This window comes from Orbicella faveolata, unplaced genomic scaffold (assembly GCF_042242905.1).
Source record: "Orbicella faveolata isolate gen_17 unplaced genomic scaffold, um_ofav_v1 contig_34, whole genome shotgun sequence".
NCBI classification, from domain to species: Eukaryota; Metazoa; Cnidaria; class Anthozoa; order Scleractinia; family Merulinidae; genus Orbicella; species Orbicella faveolata.
The window spans coordinates 10,536,012-10,561,708 of NW_028301563.1; the positions used below are offsets into that span (position 1 = coordinate 10,536,012).

At 37.9% G+C, this 25,697-nt stretch overlaps 1 protein-coding gene across 1 annotated transcript in view; it reads right to left on the minus strand.

The window, feature by feature from the left end:
* Positions 1-317: 317 nt before the first annotated feature.
* Positions 318-25,697, minus strand: part of LOC110065634 (dual specificity tyrosine-phosphorylation-regulated kinase 4-like) — a 28,774-nt gene continuing 3,394 nt past the window's right edge. The window contains exons 3-24 of the mRNA XM_089270843.1: positions 21,167-21,270; positions 19,813-19,883; positions 18,868-18,925; positions 16,556-16,618; positions 16,041-16,070; positions 14,768-14,836; positions 10,545-10,606; positions 10,019-10,095; positions 9,101-9,235; positions 7,896-8,064; positions 7,717-7,771; positions 7,571-7,623; positions 7,059-7,091; positions 6,552-6,617; positions 6,151-6,223; positions 5,297-5,378; positions 4,863-4,913; positions 4,267-4,388; positions 3,747-3,807; positions 3,056-3,185; positions 2,772-2,832; positions 318-2,302 (exon numbers count right to left, since the gene is read on the minus strand). Coding sequence (XP_089126969.1) covers positions 1,904-2,302; positions 2,772-2,832; positions 3,056-3,185; positions 3,747-3,807; positions 4,267-4,388; positions 4,863-4,913; positions 5,297-5,378; positions 6,151-6,223; positions 6,552-6,617; positions 7,059-7,091; positions 7,571-7,623; positions 7,717-7,771; positions 7,896-8,064; positions 9,101-9,235; positions 10,019-10,095; positions 10,545-10,606; positions 14,768-14,836; positions 16,041-16,070; positions 16,556-16,618; positions 18,868-18,925; positions 19,813-19,883; positions 21,167-21,241 — 1,995 coding nt within the window. The 5' untranslated portion in view covers positions 21,242-21,270 and the 3' untranslated portion in view covers positions 318-1,903. The remainder of the gene's footprint in view (positions 2,303-2,771; positions 2,833-3,055; positions 3,186-3,746; positions 3,808-4,266; positions 4,389-4,862; positions 4,914-5,296; positions 5,379-6,150; positions 6,224-6,551; positions 6,618-7,058; positions 7,092-7,570; positions 7,624-7,716; positions 7,772-7,895; positions 8,065-9,100; positions 9,236-10,018; positions 10,096-10,544; positions 10,607-14,767; positions 14,837-16,040; positions 16,071-16,555; positions 16,619-18,867; positions 18,926-19,812; positions 19,884-21,166; positions 21,271-25,697) is intronic.

A 25,697-nucleotide genomic window follows, 5' to 3' on the forward strand; every position in this document is an offset into this window, starting at 1 on the left:
CTCGAGATTTTCTGCATTTGAAGATAGTCGTCTTGGTCGCAGACAAAGAGTCATGACATCGCAACTTGGTTCCCACAATGCTAGCTTACTTACTACCTTTATGTTCTAAGGGATGGACCATGGCTTTCTTTTTGGCCAGGGTTACGCAACTACCAAAAACAATTCCAGCATAAGAAAAAGCGACTCAAATTCGCGAAAGGGCGAGCCATCAAAAGAAACTTAACGACTTGAGATTGAAAAAATTCGTGGTCATGAAAAATTGGCACCTCCCTCAATCCCTATGCCACTTGCACGAAGAAACAACTCAGCCAAGAAAACGCGGTTATTAACAGTTTAATCTCATCCTGTCTGAGACAGGACATTATTTCCTTAGAAAAACTTTCACTGCAAAGTCTGTTGTGAAAATTGTTACAACTAGAAGATTCATATGGTCGCTGAAAAGGGTCATATGCACAAGTAACCATGGAAACCATTGGCGTAGTTTAAATATAATCTTAATATTAAATAACTGTCGGTTTATAAATAAATTTTGAATTAGTTTGTAGTTGTTAATCTTTCAAGCTCCACTATCAACATGCTATTTTACTGTTTTGCATTTCTTATTAGATTTCGTTTAAATGTTAATGTCAGAGAAATGTTATGATCCTTCGTTTTGTTCAATTCTCCCTACTTGCCTGTTTAATCTCGTTTTGATATTATTGGGAGAACCGACTGGTTGATCACATTTGGAGCTTGAAAGTTCAACAAGAAATTTTCGCTATTTCATTTCCAGAAGATCCTATTCACTTAAATACATCTCAATTCAACCCTAAACATTTTGATGTTTTCTCCGGGCTAGAAAATAACCGTGTTTTCGACTGCAAACTGCGTTGGTTTCACTCCTTAATATTCACTCGTATTTTCTTTCTGTCATTAAATGCTGTATAAAAATATTTAAAAACAATTCATGAAATATATTAAAACACCTCTCAAGGAATTAGTAAAATAAATAACCAAAACACTCATATATTAAAATTAAATTCACAATTTTTTTTCACTCTTAAATTCAAAGTCAGTTTCGTAAAAAATAACGCACTCTTCGCCAAACGTCAAACAATATGCTCGTGTCGGCGTGCTACCGACCATAAAATTTATCCGAATGTTTTATCCTCTTCTCTGGTTACGAAAACTGCAAATTATTTTTTTGCCTACTTTGACACAATTTTCAAAAACCCTTGACTGTAAGAATCTGCTAGGAATTTGAGCCGTAAAAATAGAATACCAATACCGCTTATTTCATTGTAAAACTTTTCTGTACATGAACTTAGATTCTGTTAGATTTCTAACCTGCTGGCGAGTTGCCAACGATTTAATTTTTATGTCGAAGGCGAGAAAATGTTTCATGCGGAATATTTTATCACAACGAGGATTAATTTACAAATGTCGATTTTTCTTTTTACAATCTGAACATATCATGTTCGAATAGAAATACATGTAAAATTAAATACTTCTATGAAATAAAAACCATCAGTGTCGACTGCACATTCAAAATATCAAAATCGTATATCGATTCTGAGAACATCACCTGTAAATCTGATATTGCATAGACTCTAGATTTAAACTGTTAAGGGTGCATAGCTCAGTATGCTATGAACAGTAAAAAGGTCACAGATTTTTACACAGAAAAATTATAGTATGTAAAAAAATTGAATCACACATTGGAAATTGTCTTCACCTTGTGTATGAAAAAGCTTATAGCATGACTTATGAAGTAAGAGCTATCATTGTTTGAACGCCGGCAATGGAGATTTGTGACTTGTGAACCAATATTGAATTCTGATAGATCGAAGGTGGCGCGTTTACATCATAATTTTAAACTGAATTTCAGCTTCATACCCCATAAAAACGCTTTAAATCCATTGAATCATTTGATCGGAGGCAAGAACTGTCCTCCCTCCGTGACAGTCACTTCCTCCGTAGTTCTCTCTTCTGCAATATCCTTCTCTTTCACTACCCCGGACGAAATCGTCTTGGCAGTCGGTGCCACTGTCCCCTTGGGCTCAGTCCCAGTCTCCGGCTGTTGTTTGGTAACATTGTTGTTGTTGTCGTGTGGCGCAGTGTGCGTGGTGTCAGCTCCTATTGGCTGCAATCTTTCCCGCGTTCGCGCGCTTCGTTTGGTCCAGCCGCCTTCAACATGCGCTTTGCTGGGTTCCGCTATAATTGTGGTACTTCCTTTGGATATCGTCTCCGAAGAGTTGTGCGCATCCGCAGACGCCTGGTGTCGGGACGTTAAGCGGGATGTCCCACGATGTCTTTGGCGTCCCTAGAAAAACGAAAAAGAAACATGTAGCATAACAGACAAAAGGTAGATAAAGCCGCCGGAAGTGAAAATGTTCGTTACGAAGTTGTGGTCTTGGATGGAACGTTAAGTTTCCAGAAAAGGCGTTCTTGCCTATTGTCCACGTGTCTTTGTAGAATATCAACGTAGTCTGGACGAATCCGTGGTCCGTTGTTTCGGCGTGCTGCTAATTTCGCCCACATTGTTGGACTTTACACCCGTTTTTTGTGACAAACTCAAAGACTGAAAGAATTGAACATGCTAAATCTGAATATAAAAAATCCAATTAATACAACAGAAATCCGCTGTTATCGCCAAATGGAAATAAAATGGTGGCCATTGAGGTTTTGCTTATGTCGGAGAACCCACAAACCAGGCTAGAACCCGGACAATCTCTCAAGTGATTTCTGGTACGGACTTATTCTTCTGCATCACACTAACGCTGTGTTCTTACCTCCTGTATCCACTCGTGGTGGAAGGCTTCATCAGGAGTCAGACGAGTTGCTGGATCCCAACTGAAAAAATAACGCGGAATACACTGCTCAGTGGAATTACTACAAAATTATTACAACCAATCGACTGACTGACCGAGTGAGCTTTTCTCCAACGAACTGCTAAATTCGCTCATAGCTCCGCATTCACGAGTTAAAAAGAAGAATTTAAAACTGCACTTGTGTAAGTTCCTCAATTTAGTCTTGGAGACAAAAGGTTTTTCAAGGGAATACACATGAAACTCACTCGAGGCAGCGATTGATAAAATCCACAAATAACGCGTCGTTTGTTTTCAGAGCTGCGCTGAGTTCTTTGCCGTTCACCTGACGCTTTCTTCCTTTTGAGTTTGTCATGCTGCGCGGGTTTCCTTTGGAATCTGTTTTAAAACATAAATTAATATACATCAATGAAAAATGAATAAATTCTCCAGGGAGAGAGATATAAATCTACAACGTTCTAACATCCCAAACAGAAAGTTTGGAGTACCAATGCTTCTACAAAAGAAAACAGTCGTTGGAACGCTCACCAACGAAGGCATCATTATGCGAGCTTCACAATTTAACTCTGAAAATGTCATATACCAAAGACTGTCACTGTGGTTTAAGACGTCTACTTCTCCAAGGTTTAGAACGTTATTCTTCGCATGAACATTCTTTCAGGAACAAATTTGCTGGCAAGACATTCAGCGGGAGAAAAGGACAAGGCATCTAGTAGTGTTACCCTACAGATCTAACAGTTCTATTAACGACTGCAGTCACTTCGCGCTACAGAAACCCGAAATATTCAGTGGCAACGAAAACCTTCTACCAGGAACAAACTCTAGATCACATCTTCCACCGGGAAGAATCGAACGACGCTGATTTCAACGACAAATGCAACTTTTACCAGGCAAGATGAAATGGTACACCAATAGAAACAAAAAGACAAATGAACTTACCGAAAAAGAGCCTTTTTCTTCCAGCTGGTTCAAGTACATTTGATGGTGGCTTGCCTAAAATCTGTTTAATTAAGGAGAAAACAAAAATAAAATTATAGTTTTCGAGGAAACTGTCGGGCTGAGAAGACGAGCAAATTGATTAACACTTGGCTATTTATAGACCTGAAGCCGATAAAGGTAAATTAATCGCAATAGCGATTTTGTGAAGGTGATGTTCCGAGCGTTAGCAATTCGTCAGAGTGAAAAGAATATACAATGAAGTACACAAAACAATACACGAAATGAAAAGGGGAAAGTGTAAAGGGGAGGAAAAAACAAACAACAACAAAACACACCAAAAAAAACAAAAAAAAAAAAACACGAAAAACAAATCTGTTGCCTCAGGTCTTTGCACTAAAGCATAGAATAGGCAATTAAGTACACAAAACTACACGAATGAAAAGGAGAAAAGAAAACCAAACAACAACAAAACACACAAAACACGAGAATCAAACCTGTTGCCTGTGGTCTCTGTACTCACCTCCATAATACAGGCTAGCTGTTCCACTTCATTCTCACCAGGAAACAAAGGGTATCCCGTGTACAGCTCGGCAAGAATACATCCTAAACTCCACATGTCAATGGCCATGTTGTACGGAATACCTGAAACAAGAAACTCAAACTTAACATGCACTCGGATTTTTTACTACAAAGCTTACACTTGCACCAGTGGATAATCTTCTCCTTTTTACAACACCATACAAGCTTACAGCTACAACCACAAGCTTACACCACACAAACACTTCTTAAATATAAACAGGTCATTTGGTCCTGACGACAACATCATTTATATTAAATCTGCTTGTCTAGTAACAGCTTTCGGGCGTGCTCTTGTTTCGCTCGAGAGTAATTCGGTGGTTACGCTAGAAAATAACCGCAATTGTCGGCAAAAATAATGGCTTGCCCCCCTAGAGCAGTGCTCGACAAATGGTAGGAACTAGTTTCGTATCGTTTGTTTCGACGAGAATGGAAAATAGATTGCACCATGGACGAACTTGAAAACATGAGAGCCGTGTTGTTTGAAATGTTGCAAACACTCTCAAGTTGAAATGATCGAGGAAGAAAATTTCCACTTACCTAAAATAACTTCGGGTGAACGGTAAAACCGACTTTGTATGTACGTGTAAACTGTAAGGAAGATGAAGAAGAAGAAGAAAAAAAATACACACATTATTTCACTTCCTGAGCGCGCTGCTCGCCAGCTGCGCATCACAAGCTGTGATTGGTTAGTTCCGACAAAAGAATTCCTCTGATTGGTTAAAACTTTTGCACACAAAAATGTGTGCCAATGGCAGAGAATGAAACCATAAGAATAGGCCGTTTTATCGTGTTGCCTTTTGCCTCAGTTTCAAAACGAGTCTTCGTGCGAAACCACTCATGTGAAAATGTGTTCTGCACTGGTCTTCAACGAGGAATCGCTTTGAAACAGAGGCGTAAGGTAGTTCGGAAATGGCCCATCGCTCTAGCTTACGGGTGGATATCTAAAGTTGACAAAATATTGACAGAAATACCTTTTTGATGTTCGTAACAACTTGAACCAAAGTCTATCACCTTTATAGCACTTTGACCTCTTTGTCGTAACAAAATGTTCTCCTGAAACGAGAAAGAAACAAAACCATTAAAAGTTGAAAGATTTGTAAATAGCCACGGAGGAATGAACGAGTTTTGCGAGAAACAGGTCCGCGAGAAACAAATAAATAAAAGAAGCTTAGGCTAGTAGCTACATGTATCTATAATTTTCTAAGCTCGCAAAACTAACTTAAGGAATATAATAAGATGAAACATATTTTGGAAACTATCGTTGAAAATCAACAACACTATGAAAAAGTACAACAGACGCCAAAAAAGAGCATTGGACTAATCAGAAAACTGTAGAACAGGTTCAAAGCGCGGGAAAACCCGTGGACGTTTACGATTGGTTGAAAAAACAGCCTTTTTGCTGTAATTGGTTAATAGACTGTGTTCATCGTCACGCAATAAAAGTCCTAAAATGGCTAACAATCACGAGATAAGTGTATACTTTTCGACAAACGCGATCTTAGCTTTATGTCATGCACCGCCATAACTCCGAAATTCAAAATGCGCTGGTTTCCAAACGAAGGACGTTATTGAGCTGGAAAGTCGTAAACAGATCTAAATTTAGTACCTCTTATGCCTGATGAGGATAAAACCTTTAGTGGCTCTTTAGTTTTGGATTTGAGAATTTGATGACGTCACGTGAACACAATCTATACCGTACTTTGAAAGAAATTTGTTTTTGCGCGTGATCGAGGGAGCTCGTTAACACACAAACAAAAGATACGCATTATTGCGTTGACCAGACAAACGGAAATCGCTGTAACAAGAAATAACCAAAGTCACTTACCGGTTTTAAATCGCAGTGGATAATTTTCTCCTTGTACAACACTCTAAGACACTGGAGTAACGAATAAGCAAACCTGAAAAACAACGAATAAGCTTGATAAAAAATTAATTCAGTACGTTGAATTGCAAATGTAAAATTTACCACTAAAATTTGAAAAAAAGCTTGATAAACATCAAAATTAAGCAATTATACTAAAATTTCTTGAAGGTCCTTTATTATCCAACTGCAGCGATTACTGTCCAAACAACGCGGAAAACGAGTAATAAATTCAAAATACAGCGATATTGTATAGTTAGTTATTTGAATAGTAGATAACCTGCGTGACAGGACAGCACGCGTCACGCTAATCTGTCACGCTCTTAGCTCTTGTCACCTGTAAGTACTAACTGTTGTTGACTTACCTTCTTATAAGCGCGAGACTAAATCCTTGGAAATTGTTCTTTTTTATTAATTCGTACAAATTCATCCTGCAACGAATAGTAACCACAAAATGTTGGTTAAACGGTGAAGTGAAATCACGATGCTATGTACGCGGCGCTGAAATACATTACTTGCACCAAAATTTTGACGTTCAAATTTCGGACGCTTAATTTTCGGATACTTTTATCTCATTTCGGACAAATTTACGTCAAAAATTTCGGACACTTTGCTGAACATAGCTAAAGTAAATTTACGCATGGAAAAAAAAAAAAAAAAACAGATGTGAATATGATAGTTTACGTTTTACAGATACATCGACGAGAAAATGGCACAAATTTTATCAAGCAGTTATGTGTCTCAACTAGAGTTCATTCCTAAAAGGATACCAGGGGCCTTGGAGCTACTTAAAAGTGGTAGTGTCAATACTTCGGACGTTTAAAATTTCGGAACCTTTTACAAGTAATGTGTAAATAAAACTTGTTACTTACCCCATGAGTTCGAAGCTAATGCACAAATGATTCCTGAAAAGAGGCACAAGAAACTTTATTTAAGAATAAAGTTCTTTCAACAAAGCTAAACCTAATGACGCCGTAGATCGGCGAAAGATTGGATATTAAACATCATTTTACACAGTCGTTTCAGGCCCTATTTGAACTTTAGTATTATTAAAGCAAACACGTGTAAAACATGCTTGCCTATGATATATAAAACAAAATTCCCTAAATTTTAAACCAGGAACACTTTTCACCAAATGAAAACAGGTTTTAAGGAAAATAAGACAGTCACTGTCAACAACGCACATCAATGGAATCCTTTTCAACATCAGAATTCTCTTAACCTTTTTCCATACATTCCCTTCAATTCTCGTTGGGAAAATTTGGCTCTAGTCAATACGGTTTTTCTGAGATGACAAATTCCTTTATTCTCATTACCTTCCTGTTGCAATTAATAGTCATAAGGTAGAAAGAAGACACGATTTGATCAGAAGAGTTCAACTCACCTGAAGTAGAAATAGTCTATCATGTGTATGAGATTGTAACTGTTTTCCTTATCCTGAGAAATTCAAAGAGGAACAAATTATCTACCGCTTTGAGCTTAACGTAATTTTTTTATGCCAGAATAAGGTTATTTTAAGATCTTACTAACCTTTTTACGTAAGTGTTCTAGAATTTTAACCTCCACTAGAGCTTGCTGATGAAATCTGGAAAACAAAGAAACACCAAATGTGAACTGTTGCATAAAGGTAAACTGCACAGTCGGAGAAGAAAGAGAGCGCAAAGCACTATTCACTATTGTGTATATGCGCACATGTACTTGTCTCGTACCTCTTTTTGTTACGAATAATTTTAATGGCGACATGTTGTCCAGTCTTGTGATCCAGCGCTTTGACCACTTGGCCAAACGAACCCTTGCCAAGCACCTCCAATACTTCATATCTGTACACTAGGTGGTCGTGTAACGCCTTCAGATAGCTGCCATTCTCGTCATCATAACCTGGGAAAATTATCACAAAATAATCAGACCCAATCTTCCACGAGAATGATAAATAATTAAATAAGAAACTTTTCATTCAAGTCAAAGAGCAACGTAAGTTAAACAAGACTCACAATAATCATCCTCTCTACAGATTGATATTCAGAGGTAAACAGTGAAGCTGGAACCAGTTGAGATCGCTTTAAGACGGCCTAAACCTCCACAGTGATACAAGAAATACACAATGGAAGCGGCAAAAGAAATTTTGCTGTATTTTGTTTTCCGTATTTCTAGCCGCTGAATACGTTCGTTACATTTTCAGTCATACAAACTCTTCTATGTACGGTGTTTCGCAATATCACACAGTGTGCTTGGGATACCTGTGGGCTGAATTTCTACAAGTGCCAATCCGCCTCCCTACCATCCCCACCCCAAAGTTCTGGACAGGTTTATTGGCTTCTCAAAATTTATTGACAATGCATTTTGCTACAAGGTCCTGTCCACACTACGCAGGAGAAATTTGAAAACAGCGTTTTCACTCTGAAAACGCATTAAATCTTTTCCGTTCACATTACGCCGGAGAAATTTGAAAGCGCAACAATCACCGGTTATTTTAGAGTTGTGTTTGGGGATATCTCGGGCAGGGAAATCACAGGATTGTCGCAACTTCATCATTTACGAAAAGCTTCGTTATCAAAATGTTGTCCGTCCAAACTACAACGCAAAGCCGGCGTTTTCAAATTCCTCCAGAAGATCGTTTTGGAAAAGCACCGTTTTTGTGACGGATTAGTGCGGACGGTAGGCCAAACGCTAGAAATAAAGCTGCGTTTTCAAGTTTCTCCGGCGTTGTGGATGGGGCCTAAACGAAACTGTTGAAACCTGGGAGCCTCTGCCCAAAAAGTTCATAGATTTTTCAATGGCTCTTGCAGCAGCGGACAGTTTATTCCAACCAATTTGGTGTCAACTCATCAAAAATTCTGGAATTTTCCTGGAGTTCACTCTTCACGGACTTTCACTGTAAGCTTAAGCTCAAACTTGATGATGACAAATGAAGTACCGTTATTCTGAGGCGCGCCAGGGACACCTTCAATCTTCTTCGCCTCCAAACCAAGAAACCATACGTCCGGGAAATCACGAATCTCTTGCGACTGCTCGAACGAGGTCATCTTGTCTCCGTAGTGATTGATTGCCACTAACAAAACAATTTTAAAAATGAAAATTAATAGCTGTTAGCTTTTTTAATACTGTTAGAATATTTTATAGTGTACTGTGAACTTTTATCTAATATCGTGTGTTGAACACAACGACGCTGAACTGAGTTCAAAATTCGGAAATCAGGTCATGTTCGGAAACCTTCGGGACAACTTCCGAAGGCCCAGACGATCTTCGGGAATCTTCGGAAATCTTCGGAAATCTTCGAAACAATTTTCCTTTCACGGAGAAAAAAACTTACGAAAAATACTCTCTGCATAAACACATCGCAATTTGCAACAATTTTACACTGTTAAAAGCATTGAAAAATATGTACTGCCTTTTAGAACAAAATCGCCAATGGCGCAGCTAATGCGGATCTTTCCTTGTACGAGAAAATAATTTCTTTTTTGCCAAAACGTAACTAATCCACTACTTGAATTGTTCCACAAGCGACATACCAGTTTTATTGACGAACGGGCGGAAAAGCTTTTGGAAAATATGCAAACAATAGCCTCCATTTGGCGTGAAAATATGCTCGGATATTTGTCCGCAGACATTATCTGTTCCGTGAGCCGAACAGTTTTCCGAGAGCGTAGCTCGAGGAAAACTGTGAGCTTCAAGGAACAGATAATGCCCAAGGGCAAATATTCGAGCATATTTCCGTGTCAAATAGGGGCTAGTGTGTTTATTATCCTTCAAATAAAAGAAGGAAAAAAGGAAAGAAGCGGAAATCAAACCTATCTTAGTCATCGATTTATATCAATGAATAACAGAATCTTACCGCTTGGTGACATGGGCAGTTTGACCCCGTTAGGGTCTCGGCGTACGCGAGTAAACGTCTCATTCTCACTGTTTGTTCTGAAAGAAAAGGAAAAAAAAATGCAAACATATCGACAAGTTAACACTAACGGTGAGAAATTTATAACTTCCGCACACAATTTAAAACACCATGTAAATTTGAAAAACATGCCCTCCAGATAAGGCTGGTTACCCCGCAGGCAACTTGGAACCATTGAGTTTTAGCCATCCAGTAATTTTTTAGCAGCAGAATTAAACTCCCAAAACAGGAAAAATTCCGGACGTTTTTTTTTTTTTTACTACTTTCCTTCTTTTAATAGGTTTGGAAAACTACTTGTCTGTGTTACACTGGATGAACATGTAAGAGTTTCCATTATTGCTACATAAATTAAAGCATTCAACAGAGATTAATGTCATTTGCATTTGAAAGACTCCTCGCTTTAGCCTCAGTTGCAAGCTAGTTCCAGTGCAATACCGAGAATACGTACATGGCCTGTTGTTTCACTTACATTAGAGTGGAATGCCGTTTGGATCCTGGTTTGCTGTAATCGCTCAAGTTCAGATTTTGCGCCTGTAATAATAAGAACAAACAGAAACTAACAATGTTAGCTTTCTATAGTTACAATGAAGGTCTTTCGATACCCCTTATACTTGAAGGAGAGTAGGGTAGGGGTGAAATTTTACTACATCACTTGCAAAAAATTTCGGACAATGTTAAGCTCGGACAAAAAAACTGTCCGAAAACAAAACGGCTCTAAATTTTTAAACGTCCGAAATATTTAAAGCTCTGTCTGAACCTTTTAAGTAGCTCCCAAGCCCTTAGTTTCCTTTATGGAGCGAACTCTGTCGAAACACTTCTTGAGATGCGTTACGGCTTGATAGAATTTGGGATATTTTCTCGTCGGTGAATCTGTAAAACCTTGAGGCTGCAGTAAAACTATCATTTTCACAGATGTTGTTTCAGTCTAACTCGTGTTTTATGGTCGTAAATTTACTTTAGCTATGTTTCCGCAGTGTCCGAAATTTTTGTCAGAACTTTGTCCGAAATGAGATAAAAAGTATCCAAAATTTTTTCGTTCAAAATAAAATGTCCGAAACTTTAACGTCCGAAATTTTTTGGCCAGTAATGTATCTGTTTCACACTTTGTGGAGCGCTTATGAAACAATGGCCAAAAGGAAAATAAATTAGAATATGGAAAAAGTTAGAATCGTGAAAAGATCTTGTTTTCTACGCTGGTTTAAGTTCCTTAATTAAAAAAGATTTTGGAATCACAGGGCCGTTGCTACTAATAACAAATGAACAGAAGCCCTTGCCTTGCCTCGCCGAATGAAATTTATAAATGAAAAAGAAGTGGTTTTTTTTTTACATTGCCTCTATAACTATTTTCGTTTGGTTAGGACCTTGCAAACATTTGTAACAACATTCCCAACATCTAATTTCTCGCACAAATTCTTAAGATGTTTGTCAATTTTTTGAAAAAGAGAAACTTGTTTTGAATACCCATTTAATGTTAACACTCAAAAAATACCAGTAGTTTATCGTAACAACTTCAAATTTTCCTTCTTATTTCTAGCGTATTATCACAAGCGTTTACCTAATGATATTTCTCGCTTTATTTTCCTGCAAATTAATTAATATTTGCTTTGCGTATCTTTGTTTTTTCAGTTTGACTCCAAATAGTTTTCAGCTATCCCTAAAGCCCTGGATTTCTCTGGGAAAATAATTATTGCTGAAGCTTACTGATTCAATGGAATGCCGGAAAGATCACGATTGCGACGACTGAATTATCAGAGAGTACCTTGAAAAGTCGAAAAATTATTTCGGATGAGCGCCAGTAAAATGGTAAATAATCTGAAATAAAGTGCACTTAACAGGTGCCAAAAAAAAGAAAAAAAAAGTTAGAAAATAAACTCTGGTTTAGTTAGGTATTCACTTTTCTTTTAACCTCTAAATCGCTCGCGGATTTATAGTTATCCATGGTCGAATAAGCTTTCAAACATGTTAAGAAATACCAATGTGAGAATTCTTGCCTGTAGCAAACACCACAAGTAATTCCGATGGCAGCTGTGTTTGTGAAATACAAGCCGAGCGAAAGTGGTATCTTGGCAATCTAAAAAGCCGTTTTCATCTACCGCGACCTTCGTACGAACTCTCATTAACGAGGAAGGATTCAAAACCAAACTCGAAACAATAACTGGAAATTCGTGTGAGATATTAGTCGACGCAAAAGCAAATCCGAAAACAAAGTCTACTGCACGAAAAAAAAAACAAAAGAGAAAAAACTGTTGATATTGGTCCAAAAATAATCAAACACCGTCTGGTTTAGTTTAAACTCTCAGATTACAGAACGACAAGATTTATTCGACAGAGATTACGAACAAATTTTCAGCCGATGTTTTCGCCGAGAAAATCAATTACAGGCGCTTGGCAGATCGACATAAGTAAACCAATTTCCTGCAACGTTTAACAATAAATTATTTTCTCGACAAATTACTTGTAACCAAAAAACCCTTAAAACATGAAGTTTTTCAGAAAAATCAATGTTTTGACGCAAAATTAAGCACCCATATGACGGCAGGAAAAAAATAATTACACTTATAGCTATCAGTAGAGTAGATCAACCCGAGTGCTCATACATTCTGCCGAAAAAAAAAATAAACGTCGACGCCTAACGGAAACACATTTCACCCGCTCTTGCAAATACCGATTATAAGAACGTTTTTCGTTCAAGTTACTAAACGAAAATCAAGACGAGAAACGCGGCACGCTTGAATTAAGCCCACGATCATTTTTTTCATGGTAAATATTTGCTGAATTATTTACTTCATCAAACACTTTTCATATGCTGGGAAAACAAATTCAGGGTTTTATTGCGCCCTCTACAAAAAAGACAAAATAAACGTAAAAAGAGTAACTATGAAATTGCCCTTCAAAAATGGAGCAACGAAGAAAAAAATCGCGCTGCAATTATTGCTTTATCGGAAAAATCTTAAATGCAACGTGAACAAACCTTCTTTCTATGCACAGACTGGAGAGATCCCGCCAGGCCAGTGAAAACTCTTATTTTCATATGTCCTCGAGTCAAAGTACTCGTGTTCTGGATCGAAATGCCTGTCTTTTGGCCTGGTTTCTGTCCTTGTTTCACCATCATGAAACGTTGGTTTTCGGTTCTTCAACACTTAAGGCTTCAAGCTACCCGCTCGCCGATCGCCATACTGGAATGACCTGTCGCCTTGTGGTCGGCAAGCTGCTTAATACAACAACGTTGATTCTCGACGCAAGATTGAATGGAAATCAGTGCTGGCGACGAGTCGTCTTTAAGCAAAAATAAATGAATAATTTTGTTGTTGCACACAATCAGGTCCCAGCTTGACTCGCGACGATCGACCCAGTGGAAAATAAAAGCTTGTGTGAAAACAACTCGTTGTACATCTGTTCTTCAATTGCGAAAAAAAAAAAAAACATGTTGCCAAGGCAATGAGATTACCGAGTGGTTTGAAGTAATAAATTATTCAGTTTTGTCAGGAACTAATGGAACAAGTGAAGTAATTTCCACCTGCTTAGCCCATACTTCATTCAGGCCACTGCGATTGGAAAGCCATTCAAAAGCTCCTACTCAGAACCCATTTAAGCGTAGCGTCACGAAAGAAAACCAACTCAGAGTCGAAAAGAAGCCATTTAAACTCCTCGATTTCTACACGAAAAAAAGTGTTTAAATGCGTGTGCCGTCGGCACTTTTGCACAATACGAAACGAAAATTGTTTATTGTAGCACACCGAATGAGATTGTAATTATCAGGCGTAGAAAAACACCTCTTTAACTACGTTTTCCATTAGCACGTAATTATGTATTTCGTTAACTGCGAAACTTAAGACAAAGGCTAACATCACAAGTGGAAAACACTTTAAAGACAAGTTTGAATCGCTTAAAAAGCCACCCTGGAAAATAATTTCATAACGTTCAGCCAGTTTCAAGCTCAAAATCAAGGAGGTTAGAAATAAATTTACTCTTACACTGCGATCGGTTGTGCCAAATTTTCTACACGTTCTCAAAAATAAATAACTGCACTAAAAAAAAGCAAATAAAATATGGAAGCACTTTATCGGCGTACTTCAGAGAACACACAACAATAACCCAGGATCATTTATTATTTAGCACGTCTTAATATAGAGCCAACATTTATATGCACTGCTTTAGTATCCAGCTTTTAAAAGAACACTTCAGAGATTATCAACCGTCAAATGTTCTCTTGAAAGTCACCGATTCATTGTTTTAAACAGCACCTATTTTTATTCCCTTAATCTCGAATTTAATCATGCTTTTAAGAGAGGAAAACTGTACAGTTTAGAACCTTTACGATCGGCGCGATTTTTAATCTCATTCCCAGATCTTCGCCCACACACAAGAGATTTTGGAATAAAATTACGCGCTCTCAACGGAACACGATCAACCAACACAGATTCAAAGCTTCTCCGCATACAGCTACCAGTATTATCTTCTTATAAAAAAGTAGCAGTTATTCTGAAAGGTTTTTTTTTTTTTGCCGTTTCTTACATTTTCAACCCAACTTCGCAAAACCAGCTCTAGATTCCGGTTCTAATTCTTAGTTACAAAAAAAAAAAGCGCAACTAGCGATTGCTCACAAAGAAACGTCAGTTGCCTAGCAACGTCACTGTCTAAGATCGCGCGGGCTCATTCAATCCTCGAAGGTTAAACAAGGGCTTGACTCACCTGTTTACTTGTGGAACTCTTTAATATATTCTGCTGGTTCAGCAACTGAGGCAGTTGATCGGAGAACTTCTGTGGGGTTGAATAGAAAATACGAACTTGTTGAAAGTGTTTTTGTCGTGGAATTTCGATGAACTTGGTCAGCGAAGCATGCGCAACTGGGAATGAGAAGGGAGAAAAACACCAGGGTGAAGGAGGGGATGAAAGGGGGACAGTGAGAAAGGGGCGATAACGTTCGATCCTTCTCTTAGTTTTTCGATTCTCTTCTTTAAAGTGCCTATGAAGTAACAATAATTGTTCTTATTTGAAAAACTTTTCAAAGTAAAGAAGAATGGCGTTTTCCTTTTTGGAAAATCTTTTTTCGTTTTAGGGATATTTACGTTTTTGTATTAGGCAAATGAGGAAAGTGATGACGTCATAGGTGGTTTCACTAAAACAGCACAGCACTCAATCGAGAATAACTCTAGAAATATCAAAGCAGTGTTCTTTAAACTTGGCAGGCTGTTGCCATGACAACAGTTATGCCGCTGGTTCTGTTTTAGTTAAGACTAAAATTCTCACTCCCACCAATCTAATGGGGAGAGTTAAGGCAATATGGGAACCATGTGTGTTCTGAGCAAGACCCTCTGTCCAACTTTAAAAGGTTGCAAATGGGGATGTTTGGTTTTTCACAGAAAGAGACTGGAGCCAAGAGTGTTGCCATGGCAACAACATAGTAGGTGTCATTCTGTTTCTTTTGTGATGTACATTGCTGGTGCCAAGTTTGAAGAACACTGCTTTAATATTTCTAGAGTTATACTCGATTGAGTGTTGTGCTGTTTTAGTGGAACCACCTATGACGTCATCACTTTCCTCATTTGCATAATACAAAAACGTGAATATCTCTAAAACGAAAAAAGATATTCCAAGTAGGAAAACGCCATTCTTCTTTACTCTGAAAAGCCTTTCAAATAAGCAGCAATTATTTTTTACTTCATAGGCACTTTAAAGAATCGGAGGAGAAAACGGAGTTTCATGCAAATGTTCTTTAAAGCTCTCAAACAAGTTCCGATTTTTATAGCCGAATCAAAAAATCAAGAAAGAAATGAGCAGTCATACCACGCCAAAGATTGTCAACCTTCTAATATTTTGCAAACAGGCTACTGGACTCAAACTCCCCAGCAACACCCCCCGCTCCTCCCCCTTCCAAAAAAAAAGACATCTCCACGACTCCTGTAGGGGTAGTTGAGGGTTCACCGAAGATACAGAGATCTGTACATTGTTTAAAAGGACTCACCTTGCCTTCCTTGGTACCATGGTCATCCCCCTGCAAAACATTAACGTTAACTGTAGAAATATACCCGACGGAAAAGAGCCCGAGAGTCGCCACACACAGGCTATCAAAAACAGGAATATGGAAAGACACTTTGTTCTTCTTGAAAACATTTATAATCTTCTCCTGTTTCGTTATAGTTTTCAGGCATTTATGTATTTAATTTTTATGTGTGTTGTATTTTCTTATTGGCAATTCTAGGTTTATTATTACAGGTTTAGGTTTACATTCACAAGCTCGGAAAAAAAAAAATTACAGCATATCCTTTGGACAAGTAGCTCTAAAATTTTGCTTGCCATGGCTAAGTCTTAGGTTGCTCTTTTTTGAATTAGTTGGCAGATGACTTGCCTGATTGCTTGCCCATTGGGCAAGTGTAAATGAAAAGTTACTTGCCCGGTAAGAAAATCTACTCGTCCCGGACGACTGGATGACACTTTTTTGAGCCCTGCAACAGAAATAAAGGTTTGGAGAAACAGTACCTGGCCATGGTGTCTATCAGGACCTAGCTGCGGTAAAGTTCCTGGAAGAATGCTTGTCACCCTCTAGAAAATGGTGACAGAAAAAAAGACAAATTCAGAATTTGTAGGCTGGTGGTTACCATAAACTGGATACCGTTACTATGAGAAAATTGAACCGTCCTTAAATTCACTCACACAACACGGTATTTTTTCATGGGCAGTACACTGTAGAATCTATGAAAGGTCAGTGGAGTATATACAGTTGCTTTTTTTTTTTTGCAATTCCATTTTATTTACAGGATTTACACTCACACTACTTACAGCACCTCTGTTTATAGTTACAAAATAATATACTTACGCTATACTTACTTAAAACTTACACTACTTCCAATAAATTTATTACAATACAACTAACACTATATACAGTTGCTACCCTTGCTGTCCTTGCTGCAGATCAAGTAAGGTTAAGTCTGGATATGAGCCAAATGGCTCATCAGGCTGCAGCTTATCCCGGTTTTTGTAGCATAGAGCAACCAGGAGTATTTCTATTCCTCCTTGGATGGGATGCTAGTTCATCACACCCCCCCCCCCCCCTCCCCCACTCCAGCATTAAGTTTGCCAGTACCCAGTTGTGCACCTGGGTGGAGAGAGGCACTGTGAGAGTTAAGTGTCTTGCCCAAGACACAACACAATGACCCCTGGCTCGACTTTAGCACATATCTTTTCCCTAAGTTATTGTAATTTTCTTAGCAAATGCACATTAAGTGTCTAGAGCAAACAAAGCATTGTTGTTGTTGTTGCTCACCAGGGTCGATCCTGGGCCACTCCCTCCGGAGTGGAACGCACTAACCTTGAGGGGACCGCACCTCCCAAAGCTCAGACATATTTCTTTGTTTCAAACACAAGTTTGCATCACTATGAACAGTGTACATTTAATATTCAACTTATCTCGATCTGACTGGATTTTCTCTCAGCTATTTTTATTTTGCATTTAAAATTTGCATTTGTCAAGACCACAGTGGCCCAACCTTAAATAAACAAGAGTATTTTCAAGGAAGCATAAAATGAATCTGATTTTGAAACCACAATCATGGAAAAAAACTGTTGAGACACCTGAGTCAAATGTACACTTATGAGACATTTGCACTCTTATTACCTACTTTTCCTTGCCCTTTCTCTCTTTCAATGTTGCTTTGTGCATGAGTGGTTCATTGCAAAAGATATTTTCCAAAAAAAAAAATGGCAACATTGAGGAGGGAGAGTGAGAGGGGGCATTTCTGGGCTGGGGACCGCGTTTTCGCATTGCAGTTTCAGGACAGCTGCTTTGATATGTCTTTGTCTCAACAGGTTTTGTCCATGATTGCAGGTTGTAAATGAATGGATGAAAAGTAACAGTGGGTTCTCTGTTAAATCATATCATTATAATAATAAGAACAAGAGAAAGAATTTTGGTTAAAGAAGTAAGTTCTATGTACATTAATTTATGTCACTATCATTACTTTCATCAGCTTATAAATGTATGTACAGTCAAACCTCGATTATCCGGACCTCGATTATCCGGACTATTCGATTATCCGGACTTTTTTCTCTGGTCCCAATTTTTTCATGAATATTAATTAGTTGTGATCTTGAAAACTCAAAGTCGCAAAAAGCCCAATAATCCTTTCAAAACACTGTTGAAACAGCATATTATCCTGTGCGATAATATCGCTGAGTCCATGGTCGAAATGTTGGAACATGTACAGCAACTTGACAATGAGGAAATGCCTAATGCTCACGATGTGGAAGACTGGCTTAACTGGAAAACGAGCTCCCGACTTCACCGCAGATGTATGATGAAGAGATCTTAGCCACCGTTGTCGGAGATTCGACGGAAAGCGAAAGTGTATGCAGCGCTGAGGAAGATGAGGGCGAGGACGAGAAAATAGTATCGACTAAAGAGGCAGTGCAATGTTTCAAAAAATGCTTGTCGTGGATGGAATCACAGAACGATATTGACACTGTGCAGTTAATGCACCTAAGACGAATGATGGACTTCGCAATGCGATCAAGCTACAAGTCTTTGAAGCAAACAAACGTGCTTGAACATTTTAGACCTTTGTAAATACCTGAACTGAAAGTTTTTATTTGCAAATACATACAGGCTGTGTAGATTTCACAATTAAAATGATGTTTTCTTTGCTGTATACCTTTTGTTCACATATCTATCTCATTAATATTCATGTTTTCGATTATCCGGACTCTCGATTATCTGGACTATTTACCAAGGTCCCGACGAGTCCGGATAATCGAGGTTCAACTGTATACTAATTTAGTTATAATTTATTACATACCTGCTGGACTCGTACCAGGGGTTTCCCCTCCGTGTATTTTAAAATCAGTTCATTTTTACTGGAAAACAAAGAGAAATAAATATTTTAATAGAAATAAGTATTTTATGGCAAAAAGAGGTTAATTAATACATACCGGTAAATAACACATTTTAAGCAGACTGGTCATGAATAATCAAAGTCTTGGTGCTCTCAATTGTGAACAGCCTCCATCTGCTTGCTTCTGCTAGGGCTAAGTTTATCATCAAAGTGTGACTTAAAAGTTGAATGTACAGAGAAAAAAAGCAGTAAAACAAGTTTTCCATCTTTTACTACGATTATCAGTTGAGTAAGGCAGGACGAAAGTTTGGTCACCAAGTTTTAACCTGAAAATCATGTTGTTGTCATGAGCAACTGGCTCCGTATCCATTGGCAACTTGTCAGCCTTTGATGTCATTGGCAGCAAAGCGTCCAAAATTGTAGGCGACACGACAGGCGACCAACGGCTGTTGATATTGTTACCAACAGAGATGAGGTAAGTTGCCCCTGACAACACAATAATTTTAGAAGGCCAAAACTTCGTAACCTTCGTAACTTCCTTCGTGCCTTACTCAACTGATAATCATAGTTGAGTATCACCCAACTAGTGGACTAACGCAAATCCTGCATTTTAATTGGCTACGCTACTAGAGGACTATTAGTAATAGTCCTTGAGTAGCAAAATTGGTGCAATCGAGCGTGACACTTTCTTTCATTTTATTCTCAAATAAATATTTCTTCAACTTGCATTTGCTAACTCTACTTTTGCCTTTTCTGTCCGACTAGTTGGGTGATACTAAAACAATTAGACCCTTCGCCCTCAAAGGTCATGGGTCAATAGCCCATACGGCTTTGCCTCATGGGCTATTGACCCGTAAATATCTTTGGTTGACTGTGATGAATAATATCCCAGGGCAGATTTGGTTTTACCTCAGGTATCCACTACCAAAGGTACTTGTTTGATGAGCGTTTCCTGCACGATGGTTACTCTGATCAGGACTCTATAAAATAACAAATTATACAAAAACAAAATCATGGTTATTTTCACCTTGAACCTTTTTGTTAAGCAAGACAATGTTTGAATGGGGTTGATTATGAGGAACCCCTCTTTGGCTGAGTTTGTCGCTTGAGCATGACATGACAAGCAAAAAAGTCAAGAGAAAAATGGCTGAACAAAATCTGGGGATGACAAGCAGCCATTTTTCTCTCACTTTTTTTTTTTTTTTTTGCATCATGCAACAGACTAAGCCAAAGAGGGGCTGGGCATAGTCTAGAATGGGGTCTAAAAAGGCAAAGTCTTGATTGGATCAAGTGGCCCAGTCACCACCAGAGCTTATCTCACTTATTGTTAGTGACATAAATTAACAACTAGGCTACAGTGTATGTTAACTTGTCACACATTTGTCCGGGTGCTGCAGCTTTAAGATAATTTGTAATTTTAGACACCAGGGAGGAAAGAAGCACTAGGGGATTAAAGAATCACCCAAGAAATCAATGCAATGGGCCAGACCAGCACACAAACCTGGACTGCTCAATCTGGAGTCCAGCACGGCACTCTGATCAGCAGACCATCATGCCCTGCACTCCATCACAGGTCCCACCCCCCACCCCCCACCCCCACACTCCCAACACCATCCACCATATTTAAAATAAAGTAGCAATTACAAATGACTGCATATCAGCAGAGCAAGTCAAGTAAATCCTAAGCTTACAAGTATCTGAAAAAGAAAATAATATTCAACGACGTAACTAACTTTGAATTAAAAGTTCCTTGCTTCGTAATTCCCTGTTACTGACAATAAAAATTTATCCATTTGTGCTGGAATTATGTTACATATTTAACCTTCATATCTACCCCTTAAAGTTATAATATCTTGTGCATGAACATTATTTCATACAGGTACAGTACCAACTCGTGTGATGCAAGAACTTTCAAGTCAGAGTGTTATCAAAAATGAAATACAATGTTACTTCCATAAGATGCAAGAATGAATGTAAAGAGCAACAATACTTGAAAACACTGTTAATCCATGACTTACTGAAATGTCAAAAAGATTATTTTGTGTTTTAGAAAACAATATTGAAACTATAGTTTTATTCAGACTTAATGTTGATCCCCTAAAATTCAACAACTTGAAATTCATAATCTACCTAGAGCTACAGTGTGACCTTCAATTTATTTTCTTTCAGTATTGTACACCAAATTGGTTGTACATAATGATGGTTTATTCTTGTCTATGAAATTCAGATATATTTATATCAAGTTATTTTTCCTTTCTCTTACCATGCCACTTTTACTTCTTCCACCTTGTGGGCTATGGTAGCTGGCTTTTCTCTTGTGAATTACAGCCGACCCCATTTTGAAACTCTTTGGCAGCAAGACTATTTCTAAAAAGATGTTTGTGCAATCTGTCTCTTAGTTCATTTTCAAAAAAACCATTGTAACTCATAAAGAATTCATGAGCATGTTAATGAAAAATTTTCAATAAGTCTTCCTGTTTTCAGTATTCACTCTTTAAAATTAAACAAGATGGTCAGACAAATTATAAAACATGCAGACCTGAAGATTTTGTGTCACTATTTAAATTACACTACTGACAGATTTGTAAATGAAATTAATTTTAAGCTTTAAATACAATGTCTTGACATCTCTGTTACATGTATTATTGATTTAAATGACAACTCAAAAGTATTCAAACCCAACTCACGCACATGGAGGTCAAATTAAATAGCTGTGTTCGATCACAGATGGAATTAACATTTAATTACTAGTTCTTGTGTTAAAAATGTTTGTTACCCTGAAAATAGCTCAAGGCATTCCTTTCACAGAAATCTGTTTAATTACCTTGATGCTGTACATACAATATGTTCCTAATATTTTATTGTCATCAGATATCTAAATTTTAGCTGTAATCAAGCCTAATAAAGGAATGTAAATTAGCAAAGCATTTTAATTAAAACTTGTACTGTAAACTCTTTCTAGTTACTAAAACATATCGGTTAGATATAGTCTTTAGCATGACAGTCAAAGTCTGATTTACAAACACGCACTTTATATGCTAGATTTAAAGCGTTATTGTTGAGCAGCTGTTAAGTTAGAAGATTACCCTCAGAGCGGTAATTTCGGAACAGGACTGTGTGGTCCCAGAAAATTCTCACTTACAACATTAGCCCCCTCCAACCCCCTCCTCTTACCTCATGACTCAAAAAACAAGCTTAACAAAAAGCATTGTTTGGAAAATATAAGCCCAGGGATAAATATCACTAAAAAATTTAACATTTAATTGTGCTAACTAAATAATGCTCAGCAGAGAGTCAGGTCTAAAACATGCAGATGTTATGTGGAGTGTAATGTGAAACAAACACACAACAAAATTTGTCCAAGTGCTGGCAAGGTTCACACTCAGGTTATTTATAACACAAAATCTGATAGGAGATCGAGCATATCAGTTTTAAGTGGACAAAAAAACCAGCTTGTACATGTACCTGACCTGCAGAATAATTTTAAGTATTACAACAGTCCTTTTTACATTTTCTGAAAACTTAAGACATAAATATTTGCCTGAAATAACACCAATATAATGTCCCATGGAACTTGAGAAAAAAAATTTCAAAGTTCAGTGAAATTGTGGAAACACAGGTAATTAAAATATCAGTTTCATTTCACTGGTACTTTCAAGTGTTTCATATGAACTTCAACATTTGTTTCCGACATCTGGTGTTGTTAGAAATGATAATTTTCTCTTGAGAAGATATTTAAAACAGTGGCATCGAAGTTTGCAATACATTGTAAATAATCTTGGTACAAAGTTTTTGTCTGCTTGTTAATCAAACTTCTGGTGGATTCTCTCATAATATCTTAAGTAACACAAATTGTCCGAGTGTATTTGGACTAGAAACTGATCATGAAACTGGGCAAGTACCCATTGATAATTCAGTATACTATTAGCCCACTTGTACATGCAGTTACAACAATACGTGTAGGAAATCCCACAATTTGCTAAAAAAAATCAGCCAACATTTTTTTCACTTTGTTGCTAAGATACAAGCCTAGGATATATTGCATAAAAAGACAATGCAAGTACATTACTAGATTAAATTTCATTGTATGTTGTAATACCTTAGTGGGGGTATCCTTAGTGAAAAGGATTAACATAAACAATAGGGAGATTATCTATTGTTTAATAAACAGATTACGAGCCAAACAGTGGGCAAGTAGAAAAGAACAGAAAGAGAGTCCAGACAGACAGTATCAAAGTCGAAATTTTTTTTGGAAAATAAATTAAAGCTACATACAATACAGAGTGTTTTTAGCACTCTTATGAACCATGCTGCTCTTTTGTTGGCTGGTGCCCACATGCATGGTCTGCAGGTCATGTGGATGTTAGTTGATTCAGTTCACACAGCTTCGAGATTTTCATGTTCAAAGTACCAATAACCATCATTATCGCATGATGAACAGAATGTGAACGTATATATACAGAATCAACAAAAGGAGGCACTGTCTGTAAATCAACGGGACAATGATAATCGAGGGTACTGGACAAGTTTAATGTCCGCTTGGTTATTTATTATTTTATGAAGCTGACTAGTACATATTACAAAATAGCATTTATTTTATAAATGCTTTGGAATTAGGAAAATGTGGACATCTAAGTACAAACAGTTTTTTGCAAGCTGTCAATAACAAAAATAATTCACACAATTTGAAACTTTCCATAATGAAAATATGAGATACAGTGGGGGAGATAATTTATTCAGAAATCAGTTATATCCTTTAACATTTATAATACAAACTCTTTAATTTTTGTTAACCTAAAAAAACAGTGAAACAATATTCTGTTACATGTACATTTAGACAATCAAATAGCCCATTTAACATTTCTGTGGCATGTTAGCCTGGGTAGCAAGCGTTCCTGTGTAAAGAGCTTATCCACGTTCTGGTTGTGGGTACAATGAAAATTGGACCAAGAGCAAAAAAAAAAATGGAGAAACAGGGGGTGGTGAGGCAAGGGAGAGAATGCTTGCCTGCAAACCCCTCGATTTCGAAAATGCTCACTGATTTTTATGGTCGAGTTCATTTATTGATTGAAAACTTGTCACTGAGCGCTAAAATTAGTGGTATGCTGGTGACATGAAACCAAGCCTTAGCATGAAAACAAACCATGCACAGACACACTAAGTTACGAACTTCAAGTTACAAAACCAAACTTTACTTTCAGATCTAAAATTTGTTTTAAATTGTGTAGTTCCAGAAAATATTCATACCCCTCCCATGGTGGGTTCTTTGGCTTGACCCCTCTGTCACCCATCCCTCTGGAAATTCAAGTTTTGGTTCAATTAGGTGTTCCTAATTTTAGGTTTTAGAGAGCTCCTTTCCCCCTCCCCCACATGGCATTTCCAAGAACCCTCCTCGGGGTGGGTATAGATATTTTCTGGAACATTGAAATGAGCAACCCTGGCAAGATCTGATTTGAAGTCCGAAAATATTGGACTTTCAGTTGAGTCATGCCTTGCTAACAAAAATGTGGCTCATGCGAGTCACTGGTGTTTTACTCCCACTCATTTCCATTGTTTTTTAAAAGCAATCAAAGTCAAGGTTGTAATGGCACTATGGAGAGTCACTCCTTTTGTCTGCTTGCATAGTGAGGAATGAAGAAGACTCAAGGAACAAGATGTTTCTAAAACCACACATTTTTAGTCATGAAAATTTCACAGAGTATACTTCTCAGTCATGAGTTACCAAAGAGTTTAGAAGGGTTCTTCACCCGGAGGGGGGGGGGGAGGGGGGGTGGGGTGGGCTATATATAGGTATGTGCCGCGGGATAGGGCAGGGTTTTTGAGGTTCTTGATCCTTCAGTAGGTTATCATTATTGCCACTGTTGGCATTGGGTGATTCCAGAAAATATACCACAGGTGGCATCTTGGAATTCCGAGGGAGAGGGGGGTTTCTTAGACTGGAATTCTGAAGACATGGGAAGATAATGCAGTTTGGAATTCCAAACGCATGGGGGGGTTTCAGCTCTGAAGTTCCATAGGGGGTTGACGATGAAAGCTACTCTTGAAATCCCTCATCTGATAACTTTTCCAGTTTGTAAATTATCAAGCACAAACTGACCCCTGAAGCAGGATAAAGATCGATCAGGCAGGTGCTAGCGATCACGTGGAAAAGTGAGTGGATGGATTGTGTGGTGAGCTCCACATCAAACAGGCCTTAAAGTTGATGAATTAGTTGATAGATTATTAAAATATAAAACAAGTCTGTGTTTCTTTCCGATCTAAAATTGTCGATCTGTGAGAAAAACTCGCACCAGTCTCTCGTTTCCAAATGGAACACCTGACAGATTCGTTGGCTGCATTACTAGTTGTCAGTAGTTCCTCAATGAACACAATTTTCAATATGGCAAGAGAGACAGCACATCGTGAACTTCACTTTTGTCTTCCACTGGTATCAATATGATCTACTCTCCTGAAAATCTGAAGCCAATGAAATGAAAACGAAAAGTTTTATTTGGTGGTAAGCAACTTCAAGACTACACTTAGAAGGGAAAGCTACGGTGTAACAAACTTGAGTTGCTTGTTTGCTTGACCGTAAATTGTCAGCAGAATTTTCTTGGAGGTGGAAAAAAGCACAAGTTTCCCATTCGGTGGAAGTTTTAGGCAGTCAAACAGGAATTCCAAAGGGTCCGAAAAAAAAAATCACAAATTCCAAAGGGCACGAGGGATTAATGATTTTGGAATTCGGAAGGCATGGGGGGTAGAGCAGTTTGGAATTTCCGAAGGCAAGGGGAGGTTAAAATGTTCATGCTGCCCGT